The 18,879-nt window shown below is 39.0% G+C and overlaps 3 protein-coding genes across 4 annotated transcripts in view; 1 reads left to right on the top strand and 2 right to left on the bottom strand.

Annotated features, from left to right (window-relative positions):
• Positions 1 to 10,677, top strand: part of tmem101 (transmembrane protein 101) — a 72,188-nt gene extending 61,511 nt beyond the window's left edge. Inside the window, exons 1-4 of one of the 2 annotated variants that reach the window (XM_084741569.1) lie at positions 6,686 to 6,860; positions 8,369 to 8,549; positions 9,128 to 9,274; positions 9,832 to 10,677. In XM_084741569.1, coding sequence (XP_084597695.1) covers positions 6,730 to 6,860; positions 8,369 to 8,549; positions 9,128 to 9,274; positions 9,832 to 10,140 — 768 coding nt within the window. In that variant the 5' untranslated portion in view covers positions 6,686 to 6,729 and the 3' untranslated portion in view covers positions 10,141 to 10,677. Of the gene's footprint in view, positions 1 to 6,685; positions 6,861 to 8,368; positions 8,550 to 9,127; positions 9,275 to 9,831 lie in introns of those variants that run through there. The other variant, XM_084741570.1, reaches the window with a different exon arrangement.
• Positions 1,736 to 2,813, bottom strand: gngt2b (guanine nucleotide binding protein (G protein), gamma transducing activity polypeptide 2b). Its single transcript, XM_084740942.1, has 3 exons — positions 2,661 to 2,813; positions 2,345 to 2,433; positions 1,736 to 2,095 (listed from the first exon to the last, which is right to left on the bottom strand). The coding sequence occupies exons 2-3, from the start codon at positions 2,426 to 2,428 to the stop codon at positions 1,967 to 1,969; spliced, it is 213 nt and encodes a 70-aa protein (XP_084597068.1). The 5' UTR covers positions 2,429 to 2,433; positions 2,661 to 2,813; the 3' UTR covers positions 1,736 to 1,966.
• A 3,486-nt stretch (positions 10,678 to 14,163) lies between the features above and the next one.
• Positions 14,164 to 16,872, bottom strand: LOC146312280 (uncharacterized). Its single transcript, XM_084741090.1, has 2 exons — positions 16,556 to 16,872; positions 14,164 to 15,213 (listed from the first exon to the last, which is right to left on the bottom strand). Exons 1-2 carry the CDS (start codon positions 16,841 to 16,843, stop codon positions 14,443 to 14,445), a joined length of 1,059 nt encoding a protein of 352 aa, XP_084597216.1. The 5' UTR covers positions 16,844 to 16,872; the 3' UTR covers positions 14,164 to 14,442.
• Positions 16,873 to 18,879: the final 2,007 nt, after the last annotated feature.

The raw sequence follows: 18,879 nt of genomic DNA on the forward strand, positions 1-18,879 counted from the left end.
ACAAGTCATCCTAGACTTTACACACACAGTGTTCAGGTGCATGTCAGTGAAGCTGACTGAAAATACTGAGTTTCAGCATTTCAGGTCTGATAAGGACGGAGGTTGTGTCCTTGGGAAGCATTTGGGCGACGGCACAAGAAATCAAAACATTTTTCACGTACAGATCACTGTAAAGACACTGTCCTACCGTATCAACAATATATTACTCCTGAGGATGATAATTAACACGTTAAAGCTATATCTGAAAGTTCTATGATTTATGTGATAACAGTTCTCTTGCTGCATTATCATTTCATGTAATCCATGCATGGACTTTGTACTCAAGTGATATACTAATTCTGTTGACTTTGAGCCTTAGACTTAATCTGAAGCCAGTGATAACATGAACCACCACAAGTACCAGGGTCCTCATAGACCTGCATTCAGTGCAGCCATTAGCATTTTTACAACTGTGTTTGACACCTCGGAACGGCCACTTTAAGAGAAGTCTTTGGAAATGTATTGGTTTTCAATTCTCTAAATAAGGTTCACAAAATAAAATAAAAAATATAACCATAACAGGCATATTTAAACCCATCATTTTACTCTTTTAAATTGACAATTCTGACAGCAGAGGTTGTGATTCAGGATGAAAATCACAAGTATAACTAAACATAAATGATGGCTCTGTTCCATTTAGGTGCTGCATGAACCATAGCAACCACACCACAACAAATTAATAGACACACTATACTACTACTATACTATACTGTAGCAGAGTAAACATTTTAGTTCATGTTAATTAAGGTAGGCTGTGTGATCAATGTTATTGTCAGAATGTACAGTGTTGTCAATAATTGTGTAGCATTCCTCCGGTTTAAAGCAGCAGAACCAGACATAGCATCTTTATTTATTCCACATGTTCCTCTTCCATCTTAAAATCAATAGCTCAAATTGCCCACAATGCAACTCAACCATCAATAACTCAGTCAGAGTTTCAAGTGTGTTTTACAGTCACATTACATCCTTGTAATCAGAGTAGGTACACTAATGAGATTTAATCTGTTACTCGCCACCTTTAAAGTTTAGATGCTGTTCTGGCCTCTGTGTTAAAGTAAGCTACAACTTTGACCTCAACGTAAAATATTGATAAATCACAAGGTCCTCTAAACTGTCACCATAAGTAGGTCACAGTACACCTGGAAAGAGGTTAAGTTGTACAAAGGTGCTGATATGTGCTGCCTAAGGTCATTGAGGTGATCTGTGCAGCATGAACTGCCGTTTCTTCTCAAAAATTAAACCCGCACTTCCAAAGGCTACGTTCATACTGATAGTTTTGTTGCAAATGTTGACCAAATGGCAGGTATTTGTTGCAGCCCAGATTGAAAATGACACTAATTGGATGGAGGGCTTGAAATGGAAGCTGGGATGAAGCCGCTGGAATAAGCTTAAAGTCTTTGATACAGGAAGCAGCTCTGTGTCAACAGGCCCGTGTGACCGACTGTGCCGCGGCAAAGAAATCCTATTAAGAATTAGACTAAGCAGGAGCTGCGCGACTCCTGTGACTTTGTCCTGCTTCAAGCAGTGACATGTTGAATTATGCTGATTTACACTCAGAGGTGTTTGGACATCAAATAATATCCGGTAAACCCTATTGAATATTAACCAATATGTATGATATAATGAGATGAAAGTGCAATAGCAGTGCAGTAAAAGTGAGATGTGCCAATGTATATCAATAATGAGAACAGTCAGGTCAGGTCAAAGCTTTGTACAGCTATTTGAATTTAATTACAAATTGACAAACATTTTCATATCAACAGGTACATACAGTAATCCAGTGATGGAAAAGGGTTCTCTAACACCGTTACACACCTTAGTTTTCTTACTACTGTACATTTTATCCACAAGAGTTCTACAAGAACATTACAGCAACGTAACTGGCTCTCATAAAAAACTTTGTGACGTTTCCCTGGACGTCCAAGTGCTATGTTATTATACAGCCGCCCTTGTCTCCCTTGTAGGGGTTCTTGTCATCTGGAACGCCCTTGATCAGCGGGTCATTTGGTGCCAGTTCCTCAACGAAGGCAATGGTTTCTGCACAGTTTGCACCCACCTGTTGTTCAGAGGAAAGATGAAAACAAATGTAAGCCTAGCAAACCAAATCGTCTTTTCACAGGCATAAAGATGACAGACAATTTATACATGCATTTAAAAAATGTATTGTTTTCTACATTGTTTTAATTGTTTTTAACAGGCTTTTGGTAGCTGAAATTAAAGATAATATCACACATATTGTTCACATTTTGAGAAGAATTGGCAAGAAAACATAAAACTCTTTAAAAGAAAGAGATAATTTACTTACTGGTGTCCTAGCTGTGCTGACTTCCTTCTTCAACTGTTCCAACTCCATTTTCAGGATTTCTTTATCTGACATATCCCGAGCCATCCTGGCTGTAAGAGGAAATCAAGATCAAAATGTTGAAAACGACACAACAAATCCCTAAAGGTTTTGCCTATTCTCATGATTTTCTTCAAAGTCAAAGAGCTATAACCTGTAATTTCTTTAAAACATTCTCATATTGATACTTTTCTGCACAAATTTCAATTTCAAAACCCTCCTTTGGCAAAAATAAATGTTAAATCCAACATAGAAGAATATCTCAGTCATCGATCTTTACCTGTTGAATGGCGGGATCCCCAACAATCAGAGAAAAACTGTCGGCTCCTAAGAGCTCATCAACTGTATGCCTTCCTGTTGTCCGGTCGCGTCTTCACACTGACTGATCCGAGCTGTCCCACTGCTCTTCATCCCAGCTGATCCCCGCCGCTGGCTTTTGGGAGAGGTCGGCACAGGATTGGACCTGATGTCACCAATCCCCCGTGATGGGATTAAACAATCAGGAGCCGTGACCCATGAACAGGAAGTAGGAAGGGACAAGAACACACAGGTCCTTACAGATCTGCAGACGATATGGCAGAGAAAGTGAGACACTGAAATAGAAATGATAGACCTGTGAAGATCACATCACCTGTTGCAAATGGTAAACTGTAGTACAGTACCAGTACCAATAAACTATGATGGGTTTAGTGTGGCAACTAAGTGAAAAAAGAATATTAACTATAAAGACACATATGTGGTGAAAGTTGGGTTTGTTCAGTGTTTATACATTATAAGAACCTTGCTCCAAGAGGAAGGAGGCCAAATCTTCACCACTGATTTGATTATATACTTTAATCTTGCTGTCTATCCAATCAGTTGCTCTACGTCATTCTAATAACAAACTGCAGGCACATAAAGGGCTAATGGACGATACACTCTAATGTTTTTGTGAATAAGCTGCTAATTTCTTTGCTCAAGGTCCCTTCACAGACACTGCTTTATTCCTGTTATAACAACCGAGTGGAGGCATATATGCTTCTTTAATAATATTACATTTTACTAGTGCAGTGCCCGTCTGAGGTGTGGCTATTTGGTTAGCGTGCCCGTTTGGAACAGGTGGATTGCTTGGCTCGGGGTATGACTGTTTGCTTTGTTGTCAAGACTGTGCCCATTCAGGGCAAGACTGTTCAAAATGCGTGTGCCGATCGCTTGGCCCACGGAAGTACCAATTTCAGCATTGTTGGGGGTCGTGGACGTTCAGAATGCATGCCTGTATGGAACCGGCCAATTGATAGACTCATGTTATTCCTGCTTACACCGTTATAGGGGGTTACATCGGTTAGGAGTGCATGGCCGTTTGAAACACGTTCCTGTTTTGAATGGGTCAGTGGCTTGGCTCCTGGTATTGCTGTTTGCAATGTTGTCGGAGGTTGTGCCAGCTGGAGGCTTGACCGTTCAAAATGTATGTTCCCATTTGGAACAGGTGAATTGCTTGATCCACAGGAGTGTTGCTTGCAGCACTGTCAGATGTCATGGATGTTCAAAGCATGTGGCCGTTTTGAGCCGATCAGTTACCTGGCTCCCGGTATTGCCCTTTGCAGCATTGTAGGGGGTCATGCCCATTCAGAGTACGTGGCTGTTTGAAACACACATATCCATTTGAAGAGGCTGATCGCTTGTCCCCCGGAAGTGCTGCTTTCAGTGTTGTTGAGAACCACTCATCCAATCTACTTCACACTCGGCTTTGCACTCCCTTGAGTCCTAAGGGATATATTCACCAAGTGTGAGGTCGATTGGATGAATGGTTCTCAAGATGTGCAAAGGACAGTCATACACACCTATATACAGACAGACAGAGATTCTTTCCTTTATAGTTATACGACGCTGCTACAGCTTCACCCATTAGCCAAATGACACCAAATTGGTCACGAACACCCAGACATTATATCTACACGTCCACCAAATGTGGTTGCAAAAGCACAAAGTGTTCAAGAGATTTTTCTTTGTAATTTAAGCCCTTCTCATAGCATTTAAGCAAACTTTGAGGGCCAGCTATAGCAAAACTGTGTGGCATATTTAAAAATACCAAAAAGTAACCTTTTACTTGGATTATATGGATAGATCTGTTTGGATCATAGACTGTAAATAAAGATGGACACTTAAATAACTAATTAAAACCAAACTGATCAGAAAAACAAACCCTTGAACATACATCATCATGATAAGAACTACCTAAAATAAGAGAAACTTCTTTGGGGAAAATTTATTAGATGTGAACTTTAATGTTAAGGTTTTTTTTTTTTTAACCATTCTGTTTCTGCTAAAATGGAGGCGGTGGGATTACCTATTCTGCAGTCAGCCACCAGGGTGCAGTCAAGATGTTTTGACTTCACTTTTGGGGAACTGGCTTTTTCATCTTAATCCTTGAAAAAACTCTTTCATTTCTGAGACTTATGGTTGAAAACTTACAGACCAAAACGTAACATTCATTGTTATAGCACCACCATCTGGCCAAATTGCACCAAAATCCCATCTCTCGCTCAGTGTAACCAGGGACAGACTCCTCCTTCCAGCCCTCTGTGACGATGCACAGGATAAGCAGGAATAGATGATGGATGATGGGGCGACTGCATCAAAATGGCTTGTTGATATAAACAGAAAAAACATAGTTGCAGTGAAAGTGAGGATTTGTGTCACTGAGCATGTATTCAAACTACTGAATCTTAGGCTACAATTAAAGATTTTGTGCAGATATCTTACCCTGTGACACTACTCTCGCTACTCTGTGCTAATAACCTCCAACTAACATTTCATCTGACACTACTGATCCTCAACTAAACCTTCAGCAGGACTCACACTAAGCCATTTTCAGGATCTGGGTTAGTCTCATCCACTCAAGATTAACCCGAGACACGTCACTGTGGATCAACAGCAGAGTGGAGACGCCCATAAACATGATGAAGGTGGCCTGGTGTGTCACTGAGCACCTGATGACACCCCACCCCCCCAATCTGTCCTATTTTAGTCCCATCCTTTGAATCACTTTCATTGTCAAACAGACTGTAAACAAGATGTCTCACTGATACTGATGAAGGTTCTTTCAGTGTTTATTGAAAGATTTTGAAGAGTTAGCATTAGTCCTTAAATGGTAAATCAATTATAAGTAAAATAAAATACCAAACATTTTCTGGATCCAGGCAGCCTAGGGGGTGGAAACATTAGAATTAAATGTTATCTCAGTATTATATTATTGTAATTTGAACATCTTTGGTCAGACAAGGAAGTGAAGATGTCTGCTTGGACTCTGGGCTCTTGTTATTGACCACAGTTGCCACTGAGAACACTGATGTTCTTGGTGTTGTTGCAGGGAATTTGGGGTTCTATGACCTAAGGAATCTACATTCTAGAGTTACAATTTTTTGTGCATGTTTCTATTAACATTAATTTCCCCCCACTCCATTGCTTTGTGTCTTTTATTATGTCCTTCTGTGCTGTGTGTTTTATTTAGTGCATGACAATGCAATATAATGGTGTCCTGTGCAATGTTTTCACTAAAGCAGTATTCTTTTTTTTGGTCTTTTGTAATCTTGAGCTTATATTCATCATTTGGATGGCTTCATGTGAAAATCACGTTTATCATGTTTTATTAATGTTTACTGTCCCTGTTGAATAAACCAATTAAATTTAAAAAACAGACAGATTACACAAATGATGAAATTACATCCATTCATTATAAACTCATGATAATTATCATTATTGATTATTTATTTAAAACAAGATTGATATCTTCCCACCAGATTGTATTCCTGCCATTGGAAAGAAGGCTTTCTACTACTCTGGTTATGGGCATTTTTCTGTAGACCTAATCGATGACTCCTCCTAAAATAATTAACAGATCAATAATGAAAATAATCCTGCTTGAAGCCCTAACTCAGTTATTTCAGAGGTCAAGTGTTTCTCACATTTTTTGCGGTTAAATCTTTGATATTTTTGATCAGGAAAAGGCTGTTGAACCTTTACTTTACCGGCTAATTAATACGGTTAAGCAGCCTCATACACCTTTTTCTCCAATGACCTTAAGACTTCTGTAATAATCTACTTTCTCCTGTGGATGGCGGTGTTGAACTTTTTCATCTCTTCTTCTGTTCCCATGAACGTTTATCCCGCCCACTATGATCAGTCAGCCAATAGGAGGCCGCTTCTGCCCTAGAACGTAAAATCTTCTCAAAATAAGAGCATCTGTGTTTTATTAAGGCTACGTTCTGTGCAAAACAATAGCGCGCACTTTTATTTTGACACTTGTATGTATTTGACAGGAAGTCGTTTGCGTATCTGTAGTGTCGCTGGACGGTAGACGTGCAGCAACAATGGCAGCTCCCAGTAGGAAACAGACGTTAAGATTTCTCAGTCAGTTTGGAGCGTTTATTTTAACTCGGTTTGGGTTTTGGAACTGTTTCAGTATGTTGATGCTGTTTGCTGAACGAGCGGACTCGAAAAGGTAAAAAGAATAAGTGAATATGGCGCTGTAGAATAGCTACCGTTAGCTAACGAGCTAACGGCAGCTAGTTCAGCGACAGACTTATGCAAATACAGCTGTCATTTATCAAGATAATTTTTGACTTAGCATACTTGCTGATAAGATGTAGTTACTGAACAATACGCGTGCTAGCCGATCTTTTCTTATATTGTCTGTTAAAGAAGTGTATCTGCTAGATAATTTATCATACAGGGGTTACCTCAGGCAGAAAGTTGCAACCATGTGGAGTTGTTTAAATTAAAATGAGAAGTTATATTTAGCCTGGTCTCTAATTTTCAGTCGGACAGGAGACAGGCTGTAATTTTTCTGTAGCTGATGTCTTATGTACACTGGGCGTGTATTGTTTCAGTCTGTGGTGGGTTGGGTCTTACTTTGACAACCACACCCCTCTGAGTTACCCTGTAATTATAGTAACTTTAAAGGAAATGTGTACAGCTTTTGTCATACCTGCCTGTCTTTCTTGGTTGGGTAGTTTTTCCCTCTTAGTCCTATATTTCAATTGGTATTATGATGAAAGTGTTTCCTTGTCACAAGCCTGTTTGAATTATTTTTTATCATTAATTGGATAATTTGAATTGATTTCATGTTCTACTTGCAGCTTAATGCGTGTAAATAGTTGCTTGTGGTTCTCAGTTTTACACAATTGAACACAGTAGCCTCCTAACACTTTTGATGGCTGTTTTGTCACACTTATTTTAATGTTTTGCGTTGGCAAATGTGGAAAAAAATCAAATCAATATCAAATAAACAGTCAGAGTGAAAACAATAACATCTGTCTGGCCCAGATGCTGAGTGCAGATTCATCAGTTAATCTTTTTATTTTATTTATTCATTTATTTATTTATTTACATGATAAAGTTGCATTTTGGGACTAAAAAAGTATGTTTTCTTCTTGTGATAGAAAAAATTGTGGAACTACAAAATGCAACAGATTACTAAAAAGAAAGCAGTAGCTATATAAAGTAAAACTATGGATGCGCAAATTGTATCAGGGCCAATAAATTATGAGCGGATAATAGGAAATTTGTATTATTTTTTATTGTTCCAATTATAACTGATAACTATTGAATAGAATATTGGACTTGATAAATTATGACAAAGAATTTTATTTGAACTGCTGGGCAAAATGCCCTTATAAAAGCATATTCAAAAGTTATTTGAGAACTTTTTTTGATGTAACTTAATAGAAAAATAAATGGACATATGAAGAGACAGAACTGTTCTTTGTTTTTGTTCTATAAGTGTTAGGTTCATTAGGTCAGAGCTCTGGAATATAAAACCATCTGTCTTTGTTGACTCCATTTTAGCCTTACAGGCAATTATCGGTTATTGGTATTAGCTGAAAAAAATGCATGTTATGCATCCTTAGCTGATTTTTGCAGCTGAATATAAATTATTTGTAGTCATCACAAATTAAAACAGCCCACAGAGTTTAACTTGAAGCTCTTTTGACCCATTGTCATCTCCAGGAAGCCGGACATCCACGTACCGTACCTGTATGTGGACATGGGGGCTGCCGTGCTCTGCGCCAGCTTTATGTCATTTGGCGTGAAGAGGAGGTGGTTTGCACTGGCTGCTGCCATCCAGCTGGCTATCAGCACTTACGCATCCTATGTTGGAGAACAGGTGTACTATGGGGACTGGCTTAAGGTGAGTCATCTTCTGTGGTTTACAGTAATGAAGCTGCTGTTTTGTTTAGTTTTTTCTAACTTTTCAAACACAAAGACCATGATGTAACACGAGACAAATAACCATAAATAATTGAAGATCAGATACCACAACAAGCACACAAATGAAGCTGATACAAATAAAATGAAACAAACTCATAAATTTAAAAAAGCACAACAGAGTGTACCCAATGTATACAAAATTGAACCAGTACACTGAAAAAGCAAAAATTGTATTTTAAGGAATATTCACTTCCTGTTATATAAATTAGAAAATTATACTAGACTACATAGAAGTCCCCTTAATAATTATTGGTCCTGATCCCAGATTCACAAAATTCTTTAGAGCTTTGCGTTGTTTCTGTTTGCACTGAAGCGCTATTTCTAATGCAGTCTTACACTCCACCTCCTGAATTCTGACTACTCAGAGATCAGATTGCCAAAATCATATGTGTATCAGATATAGAAGAACATTTGAAGAAAGAATGAGGTTTCTGAATGTTGGTTGTTTTATCTGAGATTGTAGCAGAAATTTACAGCCTGAACTGTGTTGCCCTGCAGGTACGAATGTATTCCAGAGCGCTGGCCATTATTGGAGGCTTCCTGGTTCTGGCCAGTGGAGCGGGGGAGGTGTACAGACAGAAACCTCGCAGCAGATCCCTGCAGTCCACTGGACAGGTTTTCCTGGGAGTGTACCTCATCTGCATGGTAAGATCTGTGTCCGATTTACAGATTATTTGTATGTGGAAATTCTGACACTTGCCGGCCCAAATGAGATGAATACTGTTATCTGAACAAGATATACAGGATGTAGATATTTATCCAGATTGACATCTGCTGGTTTTCTTTGTTTTATATAATACTGAACTGAATTATCTTTGAGTTTTGGACAGTCGCTCAGATAAGACAAGACACTTGAAGAGGTCCTATTAGTTCACTTCTAATTACTTCATAGATCCAATTATTAGTAAAGAAAACAACTGATATATGAATTGATAATGAAATAATGATTAGTTGCAGCTATTGTCTTAACAGGCCAAGTTAAAGATTAGTTTGGAAAGAAAATGCACATGAATACGTTATACAAATTGAAGTGTTTTGTTTTTTTTGTTTTTTGTTTTTTTTTAGTTCAGATTTCAGAGTTCTGGAAGTTATTGCATATTTGCAATTTTTGACAGTGTAAAATAATTGTCTTAATGTAGGTAATCAACCAGGGACCTGTAATGCCTTCCATAAATAATGCAGTACCACTTTCCCCCCACTAGGTGTACTCCCTCCAGCACAGTAAAGAGGACCAGCAGGCCTATCTGAACCACATCCTTGGAGGAGAGATTACCCTCATGCTGCTGGAGGTGCTGTTCGGCGTGCTGGCTCTGGCCTTCCTCTCAGGCTGCTACATCCGTCTGGCGGCACAGATTCTCGCCACCGTCCTGCCGCTGGTCATCCTGCTCATCGACGGCAACCTGGGCTACTGGCACCACTCTCGCAAGGTGGAGTTCTGGAACCAGATGAAGCTGATTGGACACAACGTGGGCATCTTTGGCGCCGTGCTGATCCTGGCTACTGACGGCTGAGCACTCGTGCTCTCGCTGATAACTTTTACAGACCGATGCGTCTGTGCAGGATGAGATTGTTGGCCTTCACGTCACAGCCCGACTTGAAAGCTGCCGTCGCTCAGTGACCTCTCAGGATTCAAACACTCCCAAGCTGAGACTGTTGGATGTAAGCAGTGTTGATTGTCTTCGCCTGGCAGATGGTAATTTTGCTTTTGCAAGAAAAAGGGGGGAAAAAAAACAAAAAAAACACAAGCTTCCTTTTTTGCGATTTGATAATTTATTTGAAATCATGTTTACATTTTTGTCTCTGTTACGCTCTGAAACATGACACTGAGTATTAGTATTGTATATCTACAGGGAAAATACCTTCTGCTCCAAAATTATAGTCTTAAATGGTTCAATAGTGTGTTTCAGTAATATGGTTTAAAAGTCCAGTGTGGAGGATTAAGGGGTATTTATTGGCAGAATGACAACTTAAAACTTTATTATTTGATAACCGATAACCGAGTTTGTACAGGGGCTAGTAAAAAATTCACACTTCTACAAGTGAAAAAATGTCTAAATTCTCTGATTTGAGCTTCTCAAATGTGGAAATTTTCTGGTTTCCTCAGTCCTCTATGACGGTAAACTGATTATCATTGGATTTGGACAAAAAAAACGTCCCCGGCTTTGGAAAGCAGCGATCAAAAGTTTTTTACCATCATCTGACATTTTATGGACCAAACAACTGATCGATTAATAGAAAAAATCATTCTAAGTTGCAGCCATAATGACCTGAAAATAACTGATGTGTTTTTATAACCTGATAATGAGTCATTTATGTCTTAAGAGGACGCAGGTCTTTTTCCATGGAGGCCGCCATGTTTCACTGTCAACAGATGAATCAAACACAGGCCCTAGATATGGATTTTTATGTTTGTCGAAGTTTCAAGACTAACGTAGTTTCTTCTACGTGCTTGGAAGGAGAGGGTGAGCTGTGCAGTATTCATTTCATTGCAATCTACAAACCTCACCACTAGATACCACTAAATCCTACACACTGGTCCTCAGAATACTTTATAAATAAAGGGAAACTTAAAATTTACGTAATGCGGTATTGTCTATGAAATGGAAGGGCGTAGGTTATGGCCTTCTGTTATAAACACTTATGTTGCTTTGAACTTGTGCATTCATATGAATTCTATTGAACTGAATAAGCACAGCTTTTTTATCTTCTGTATAAATATTGTTCACATTTTATATGAAATTAGTTAATTTAGTGAAATGACGGTGCACAAAATGTTGAAGATTATTGTCCATGTTTGAGTATTTTGGTTATTAAAAATTATTCACTTCATGAATTATACTGTAATACTGTCTCTTCTGATACCAGAACAGGTTGAACGGCTGAATGTAACTTCTCATGGGCTAAATTAATTGTAAATCATAGATCTATGATTATTCACTCAGTTGCCAGTTTATTAGGTACACTTAATGCAACCTTTTACATTGCATACTGCATTACTTTTAGCCAGGTGTACCTAATAAACTGGGAACTGCGTGTAGGTTTCACACTAAAGACGACACTTCACCTTTGAGCTTTCATTTTTTTCTCTTGAGAATAAAAATTATCTGAGTTGGTCATGTATTTGAAAACTCCCCAGGCTCACTGCATGAATATTTGCAATCAGAATTTGCTTCTTTATGCAGCTGTTTCACTTTTTCTATCACACTGTTTCAGTGTAGGTTAAATAAAGATGTTGATCTTACTGAACTACTTTAAACCTGGTTGTTTTTCTTTGTTTGCTGACTTTTGTTGCTGTTGTCATATTAGTTTCTAAAGGTTAGAATATATAATAAAAAGCAGAGTATCATATGCCTGGTACGAATACTGAAAGTTTGACTTCATTCTTGAAATGTAACATTTAAAAAAATCCTATTTTTTTCCCTTATGCTTGGTTCTAATACTCTTCTCTAAATATCAAGATATTGGAATGCAACCAGATCTTGAAATGCAGAGAGATGGAGACGTAACTAAAGTGTACTAACCACCACACTCACATTTATGGAAATCAGTTTCTGAGCTTTTAAGGATCCTAATTTTAATTTGGACATCTTGTGGTGAAGTGAAGGCCTTTCCATTTGTCATTTAAAAAGAAATCTGATGTAAATGATGTCCAGATGGCTGGTCAGAAAAAGCTGTAAGGTGAAAAGATATGAATCATGTGTCCCCTTACCTCTCTCTCTCCTTCAGTCAAGGGTCTGCAACCTGAGGCTCCAGAGCCACATGCAGCTCTTTAGCTCCTCTCCAGTGGCTCCCTGTGACTTTGGCAAAAAATGATATGGAAATGAATAACATATTTTTAAAATATTTTTCATGTTTCATTGTTGTAGGTCTATGAAAAAATTTGAGACAGCTCAAAATTTTTAGCCAACATACTACATGCATCAGTTTTGAGCCCAAGTCAAATTCTTAAGTTTTGAAAAAGTTTTACCAACTACTGATCTTATGTTGAGATAATTTACTTTTCTTCTTTAGATAAATTTAAATATTTTAATTTTAGAAACCCCAAAATGTTGTATTTAAAAAACTTATAGCATAAACCATTTAATTTTAAGGCAACAAAATAGTAACAAATCAGGTTCACAGTTAACTGTGACCAAATTTCTTTTACTATAAATTTATCTAAGGAAGAATAGTAAATTATCTCAACTAAAGGTCAGCAGAAAGTTTGAGTTGGGCACAAAACTCAAAAATCTATGACAGTATGTTGTATACCAAATTAAAATAAAAGTGTTAATATTTGATCAACTAAAATATCAAAAACTGTCTATGTCTTCTTGAGTCTCCATAAGTTATGGCTGCCAAAAAAAAGTCCCCCCCCCCTCACTTTTTTGGCCAAAATGGCTCTTTTGATCATAAAGGTTGCAGACCCCTGCCTTAGGTTTTATACTTTTTCCTTCCAGAAAGAGCAGGAAATTAATGTCACAGTTGACCCCAAAATTAAATATACATATTTTCCCTCTTACCTGTAGTGCTGTTTATCCATCTAGATAGATATGATGTGATTTGCAGGGTTTTGGAGATATTGGCTGTAGAGATGTTTGCCTTCTGGCCAATATAATAAAAGGGTTACATACATTACAGTTAAATACATTTGAAAAATTCAACCCAAGTGTCTCTTTCCAGAAATCATGACTTGGTTTTGGTCAAGTTAATCTACAGACCTTGTTGTGAGCAGTTTCACATAGTAAGTACTTTCTAACTATTGGATGGAGCTCCCAGGTCTGAAAAGTGAAGCCAATGCACAGGGTGTGTTAAACCTGCATTCTTTCTAATGGTCAGCAGGGGGCGACAACACTGGTTGCAAAAAGAAGTCAGACTGTATGCAGTCTTATGAGAAAATGACCCCACCTGTCACTTGATTTATAACTTCAGTTAATTTTTCCCTGGTAAGTTGATGGTTTCAATCGCTAGTTTCAAGTCTTCATCAATACAGGTTGAAGTTCACTTCCATCCAGTGCAACACAGGACTCACGAAACTCAAATCAAACCGTCAAACTAAACCGATCAAATATGGATCAAGATTCTCTTACTACATGATGTATTTCTTGCCTAATGTTTTTTCAGAAACATAATTTGGAACAGAGTTTTGTTGTAATACGAGAAAGATTGTGACCACGGAGGTCACCATTATTCCCTGCTGAACAGACGAGCCAAAACCAAGCACAGCGCAAGCTGCAGTATGTCAATCAGCAGCTCTACCCTCTCGTCAGTACTCCACATGCTCTGGTTGCAAAAATCCAAGATAGCAACCCAGGTCGTTACATGGCGCTGTCATGAGCACAAGCCTCTCATCCATGAGTAGATGCACGCTTCCTTCTGCAGGTCTCTGCTGGGTGTAGTTCAGTAAAAAGAAAATAGTTCCTACATGAAACTGCTCACAACAAGGTCTTTGGATTATCTTGAATAATCCGATCATGATTTCTGGAAAGAGGCATTCCTTTTGAAATTTTCAAATATATTTCTTTGTGCTTTGAGCGCCACAAGCTGACAGCTGACAGCCATTTAGTCCCATTATATTAGAGAGAAGGCAGACACCTCCACAGCTGATCTCTCCAAAACTCTGCAGCTCACACCAAAACAATCTTGAAGGATCAACAGCACTGCACGTAAGAAGAGAAATCTGTATTTTTGATTTTTGAGGGAACTGTCCCTTTAACATAATTAAAGAAAGCTTTAAAGGAGATCTAAATATAGAGCTGAGGTCTTGATGCAACATGATATTGTGTGGTCGACTACAATCTGTTATGCAACAGCATCCACTCATCGTCCACACGTCATTTGTCTTGTCTCTCTGACTCTGCATCACTCGCAGCCTGTTTGTTCTTGCGGTTGTTCTCTGCTTTGACCAGAGCACCAATCACAGCGAGCATCACAGTGATGGTGATGACGAGCACCGATGCCGTCTCAACGAGACACAGCTGGCTGTCCAGCGATGTCAGGGAGCTGCCGGCCTGCTGGGCGGGAGCGTGACAGATGATGTCGTCGTAGTCGTACACGTGCAGGTGTCGAACGTGATGGATCTTGCCGAAGACGCGCTGCAGCTCGCAGTCGCAGGTCCAGGGGTTGGAGGACATCTGGAGGTGGGTGGTGGTGGTCTGGAGCTTCAGGAAGGTCTTGAACCTGATGTGCTGCAGCTGGTTTCCCTGGAGACCGAGCAGAGTGAGACTGCGCAGGGGAGCCAGGGCTTCGGCCTCGATCGCTGAGATGTTGTTGTGTCCGAGCAGCAGCACCTCCAGGCGCTGCTGCCGGCTCAGCAGCCCGTCTTTCAGCACGTTCAGCTGGTTCCCCTCCAAGTTCAGGAGGCTCAGTCGAGACAGGCTGCTGAAAGCTCTGACGTCCATCGACCGGATGCGGTTGTAACTGAGGTCCAGTTTCCTCAGGCTCTCGAACTCGGCCAGCGCAGCAGACTCGAGGTGCTGCAGCAGGTTGTGGTCCAGCCGGAGCTCCAGGAGGGAGGACATACTGTGAGAGAAGGTCTGAGGGAGCCAACGCAGACGGTTAAAACTCAGGTCCAACCTCTCCAGAAACTGCAGCGAGGACAGACACTGAAATGAAACAGGACAGAAATTAGCCATCAGTCTGACAAGCAGAAAGTTTTTAACTGGTTATGAAACAGTATCATTTTATTACTGATACCTCTATGACCTGCATAAGCAAATGAGGCCATCAGCAAGAAGACTGGTTCTTACAGGTGCACAGTGACATCATTATTTGTATCTGTATCTATTCAACCACCATTATCTGTATCTGTATTCAGTTAGGAGACCAGAAGTGAGCGTCGCAGGAGGAGGTCGCATTAAATGTCGCAATGTTCAATGGTCATTGTGCCTGGAGGGGATCATGCAATCGTTTGTGTGTGTGCTTTCTTGCACGATTGACCTGTGGACCTAAAGCTTGTCTGCAGTTAATCTCACATACTATTGAAGCAGATTTTTTGTGCGCGCTCATGACTGTGATACAGAATTTTTGAAAAACTTTGAGAAACCTTTTTTTTAATGGCTCCACGCCGAGAACAGCTGCAAACACATGCTTTACGTTTTCAGGTCATGAACGTGATATCTCAAGAACGCCTTGAGGGAATCAGAAGTGGAAAATAACTAACTGTACTTAAGTAGAGTTTTCAGGAATCTGAACTTTACTTGAGTCAACTTTTTACTTTCACTCGCTACATTTTAACACAAATATCTCTACTTTCTACTCCTTACATTTTCAAAACAGTGTTGTTACTTTAGTTTTAATTTGAAGGGAATAATTGATTATTTTATGTATTGATTACTGATTATTTTTGTTTTGCATCACTGCACGTCACCTTCCCAACATAATGACTAATCTCAACCTAAACTGATGGGACAAGAACACAGAAAAAAATAATTCCTTGGTGTTTCCATCAGTGTACATCACACATGACAGATGTAACAAAACAAAAAAAACTACGTAAAAGACACAACAAGGCGAAAACGACATAACAAGACATAAGCGAGGACAAAACTATGAAAAGACCTAACAAGATGCAAATGATGTAAAAGATGAAAAATCTGTACTTCTCAATGTCACTTTGGGCTTTTGAGCACTAAACATTTATTCTAAACCAGAAAAATTATTAGATTAATTGATGATGATAAATTTCTATAATATGTAAATCTGAATTAGTTCCATTTCCAACATTAAATACTGCTTACACAATACTTGATTACAAGTAAAAATCCTTATAAACTGAACTAAAATATTAGAAGTAAAAGTACTCAATGTGCAGAAAAAATGGTCTTTGTAAGTATTACGTCACTATTTTGCAATTGAAGTTGTTACTTGTGCATTATTTTTGCATTTTTGCTTAAAAAGTATTAAACAGAATCTAAACAAAAAATGAAATGCACAGTGTTTTGGTACCTGTGGCTGCAGAGTCTGGATGCTGTTGTTGGACATCAGGAGGATCTTGAGCGACCACAGCCCCATGAAGGACCTGGTTCGGACCTCCGTGAGCTTGTTCCCGCTCAGGTCCAGCAGCCAGGTGCCGTGGGGGACGCTGGGAGGGACCCAGACCAGGCCTCGACTCCGGCAGTCCACCAGGTTGGAGGACTCGTAGCACAGGCAGTGGCTGGGACACAGCTTGAAGGCCAACACCGTGTTCAGGAGGAGAGGCATCACGTAGAGCATCATGCAGCCACTCAGAGGCATCTTCTGTTTACATCAGACTCTCATCACTCCTGCTGAAAGGCATCGGTACCCTGCTGTATGCATCTCCCCTCAAAGCAAATCCAAAAGAAGCCGTTTCAGTGGCATGATACTGATGTCATTTCTCTATGAGCAAACATTGAATATTCCTGATTAGAGAGGGATTATGGGCTTAAACAGATAATCACAAAACATAAACCGTATCTGGGGACAAACCTGGTCTGTTCTGGACGATCTCCTGAAATAAGGATTTACATCTGCTACTGTATTTACATACATAAAGCTGTTTTCATTTATGAGAGCAGTTATTCATCTTTGTATGTCTGCATCACATTTCATAAGATTATATGGATCTTTCATAACTAAATCTCTGAGTTGATGAGGGAATTAAGTTACCAGTCATGGAAAAGATGACACAGGATTAAATTATTCGTCAAAATCATGTCTGAATCTCCTTTGCATGTTCAAAATTAATTGGATGTTATGAAAAAAACAAGTATCTATACAGCACTGTGGATCAACTGATCGATTAATCGACAATTAAATTCATGATGAAATGATAACTTCCTCTAAAATCAGCTTCTCAAATTTGAATGGCGTCACCTTGCCCATTTTCTGGACAACAACTAAATGATGAATCAAGAAGATAATCAATTAAGAAAATAATCATTAGTTGCAGCCATAATTAGTAGGCAGAAATGTCATTATTTTGGCATAATTCTAACAATCGATCAATTGTTTATTTCAAAGCATAAATCTTAACATAACGGCTTATCAAATGTGAATATTTGCATGTTTTCATTGTCCTTTATGAAAATAAATAGATTGGATTTTTCTGTAGTTTGTTGGGACAAAACAACATCTGATTCACTCAACTTGAACTTCAGGAAATTGTGATAATTTTCCACAATTTTCCTCACATCTTACAGACCGCTGGTGAGCTCAGAGTGTCCTCTTCAATGCCCCTATGATAGACAAAACATGGTAAAATGCCCTCTAGGGCGCACTACCATTGAATCAAAGGTGATAAACTGTCCTCCAAGTTGTGCTTCCAGTGGACAAAATATAGACATGCTCTCTGGGGTGGACAGTACATGATCAAGTTCTCCCTCCTGATCCTGTGGGGAAAAAAATATGATACGATAAAAAACACTGCCCTTCATGCTAGAAAATTATTTGACCTCTAAATGATTAAAAGAAATTGAATATTTCTCCATGTGTTTTTATCACAGAGGTGCAGTAACTGTTGTACTCTAAATCAGATGAAAAATTCATCATCATGACTTTTGGCGTGCTGCTGCCTCACAGCACACAGCTCTCACCAGTCAGACAGTCTGAGCCTGCCACTGGACAAAAATCAATAAATCAATCATTAAAAGAAATGTTACTTGCAGACCTACTTATAACTAATCTTAAAATTTTGCTGTACTTCCAGCCAGATTCAATCTCAGTGTTTTCCTGTCAAGTGCCCTTTGCTCTGAAGGACAAAAAATGGCATAAACAGAAATAAATGCAGAAATGTTTTTTTCTGTATTTCTTTCTTTTATTTGTTTGTCATTTTTTTGTCCTTCACACTTTGCCACCCAGAGGACAACAGAAACTGTCGACAAGCAGCTTTAGAGAAACCAGAGGCTTAAAGACATTTAAATAATTAATTTGAAACAGTGATGGCTTCAGTTCCCTGTAGTTACACAGATGCATCACAATCAATCAATCAATCAATCAATCAATCAATCAGTCAGTCAATCAGTCAGTCAGTCAGTCAGTCAATCCCCAGAAGAAACCAGAATGTTGTCCATTAAAACCTGATCTGCTTAAAAAGCAGATATATATTTTTCCTTTCATCTGCAGTGCTATTTATCCATCCAGATTCCTTTGGTGAGAGTTGCAGAGTTTTGGAGATATCAGCTGTAGAGATGTCAGCTTGTGGTGCTCAAAGTGCCAAAAAATACATGTGAAGAACTCAACAGCAACGTCTCTTTAATGAACTGCAAATACTTCAATACTGTTTTTAAGTTAAGTTTTCAGGTAGCTGTACT

Source organism: Lutjanus erythropterus, chromosome 17 (assembly GCF_056507025.1).
Source record: "Lutjanus erythropterus isolate fLutEry1 chromosome 17, fLutEry1.hap2, whole genome shotgun sequence".
Classification (NCBI taxonomy): Eukaryota; Metazoa; Chordata; class Actinopteri; order Lutjaniformes; family Lutjanidae; genus Lutjanus; species Lutjanus erythropterus.

Excerpts from the sequence above, each read along its gene's own strand:
- LOC146312280 (XM_084741090.1), bottom strand. The coding sequence starts at position 16,843 with ATGCCTCTGAGTGGCTGCATGATGCTCTACGTGATGCCTCTCCTCCTG. Across the intron at positions 15,214-16,555 it reads TCCAGACTCTGCAGCCACAG|TGTCTGTCCTCGCTGCAGTT; the intron begins GTACCAAAACAC and ends GTTTCATTTCAG.
- gngt2b (XM_084740942.1), bottom strand. The coding sequence starts at position 2,428 with ATGGCTCGGGATATGTCAGATAAAGAAATCCTGAAAATGGAGTTGGAA. Across the intron at positions 2,096-2,344 it reads TCAGCACAGCTAGGACACCA|GTGGGTGCAAACTGTGCAGA; the intron begins GTAAGTAAATTA and ends TCTGAACAACAG.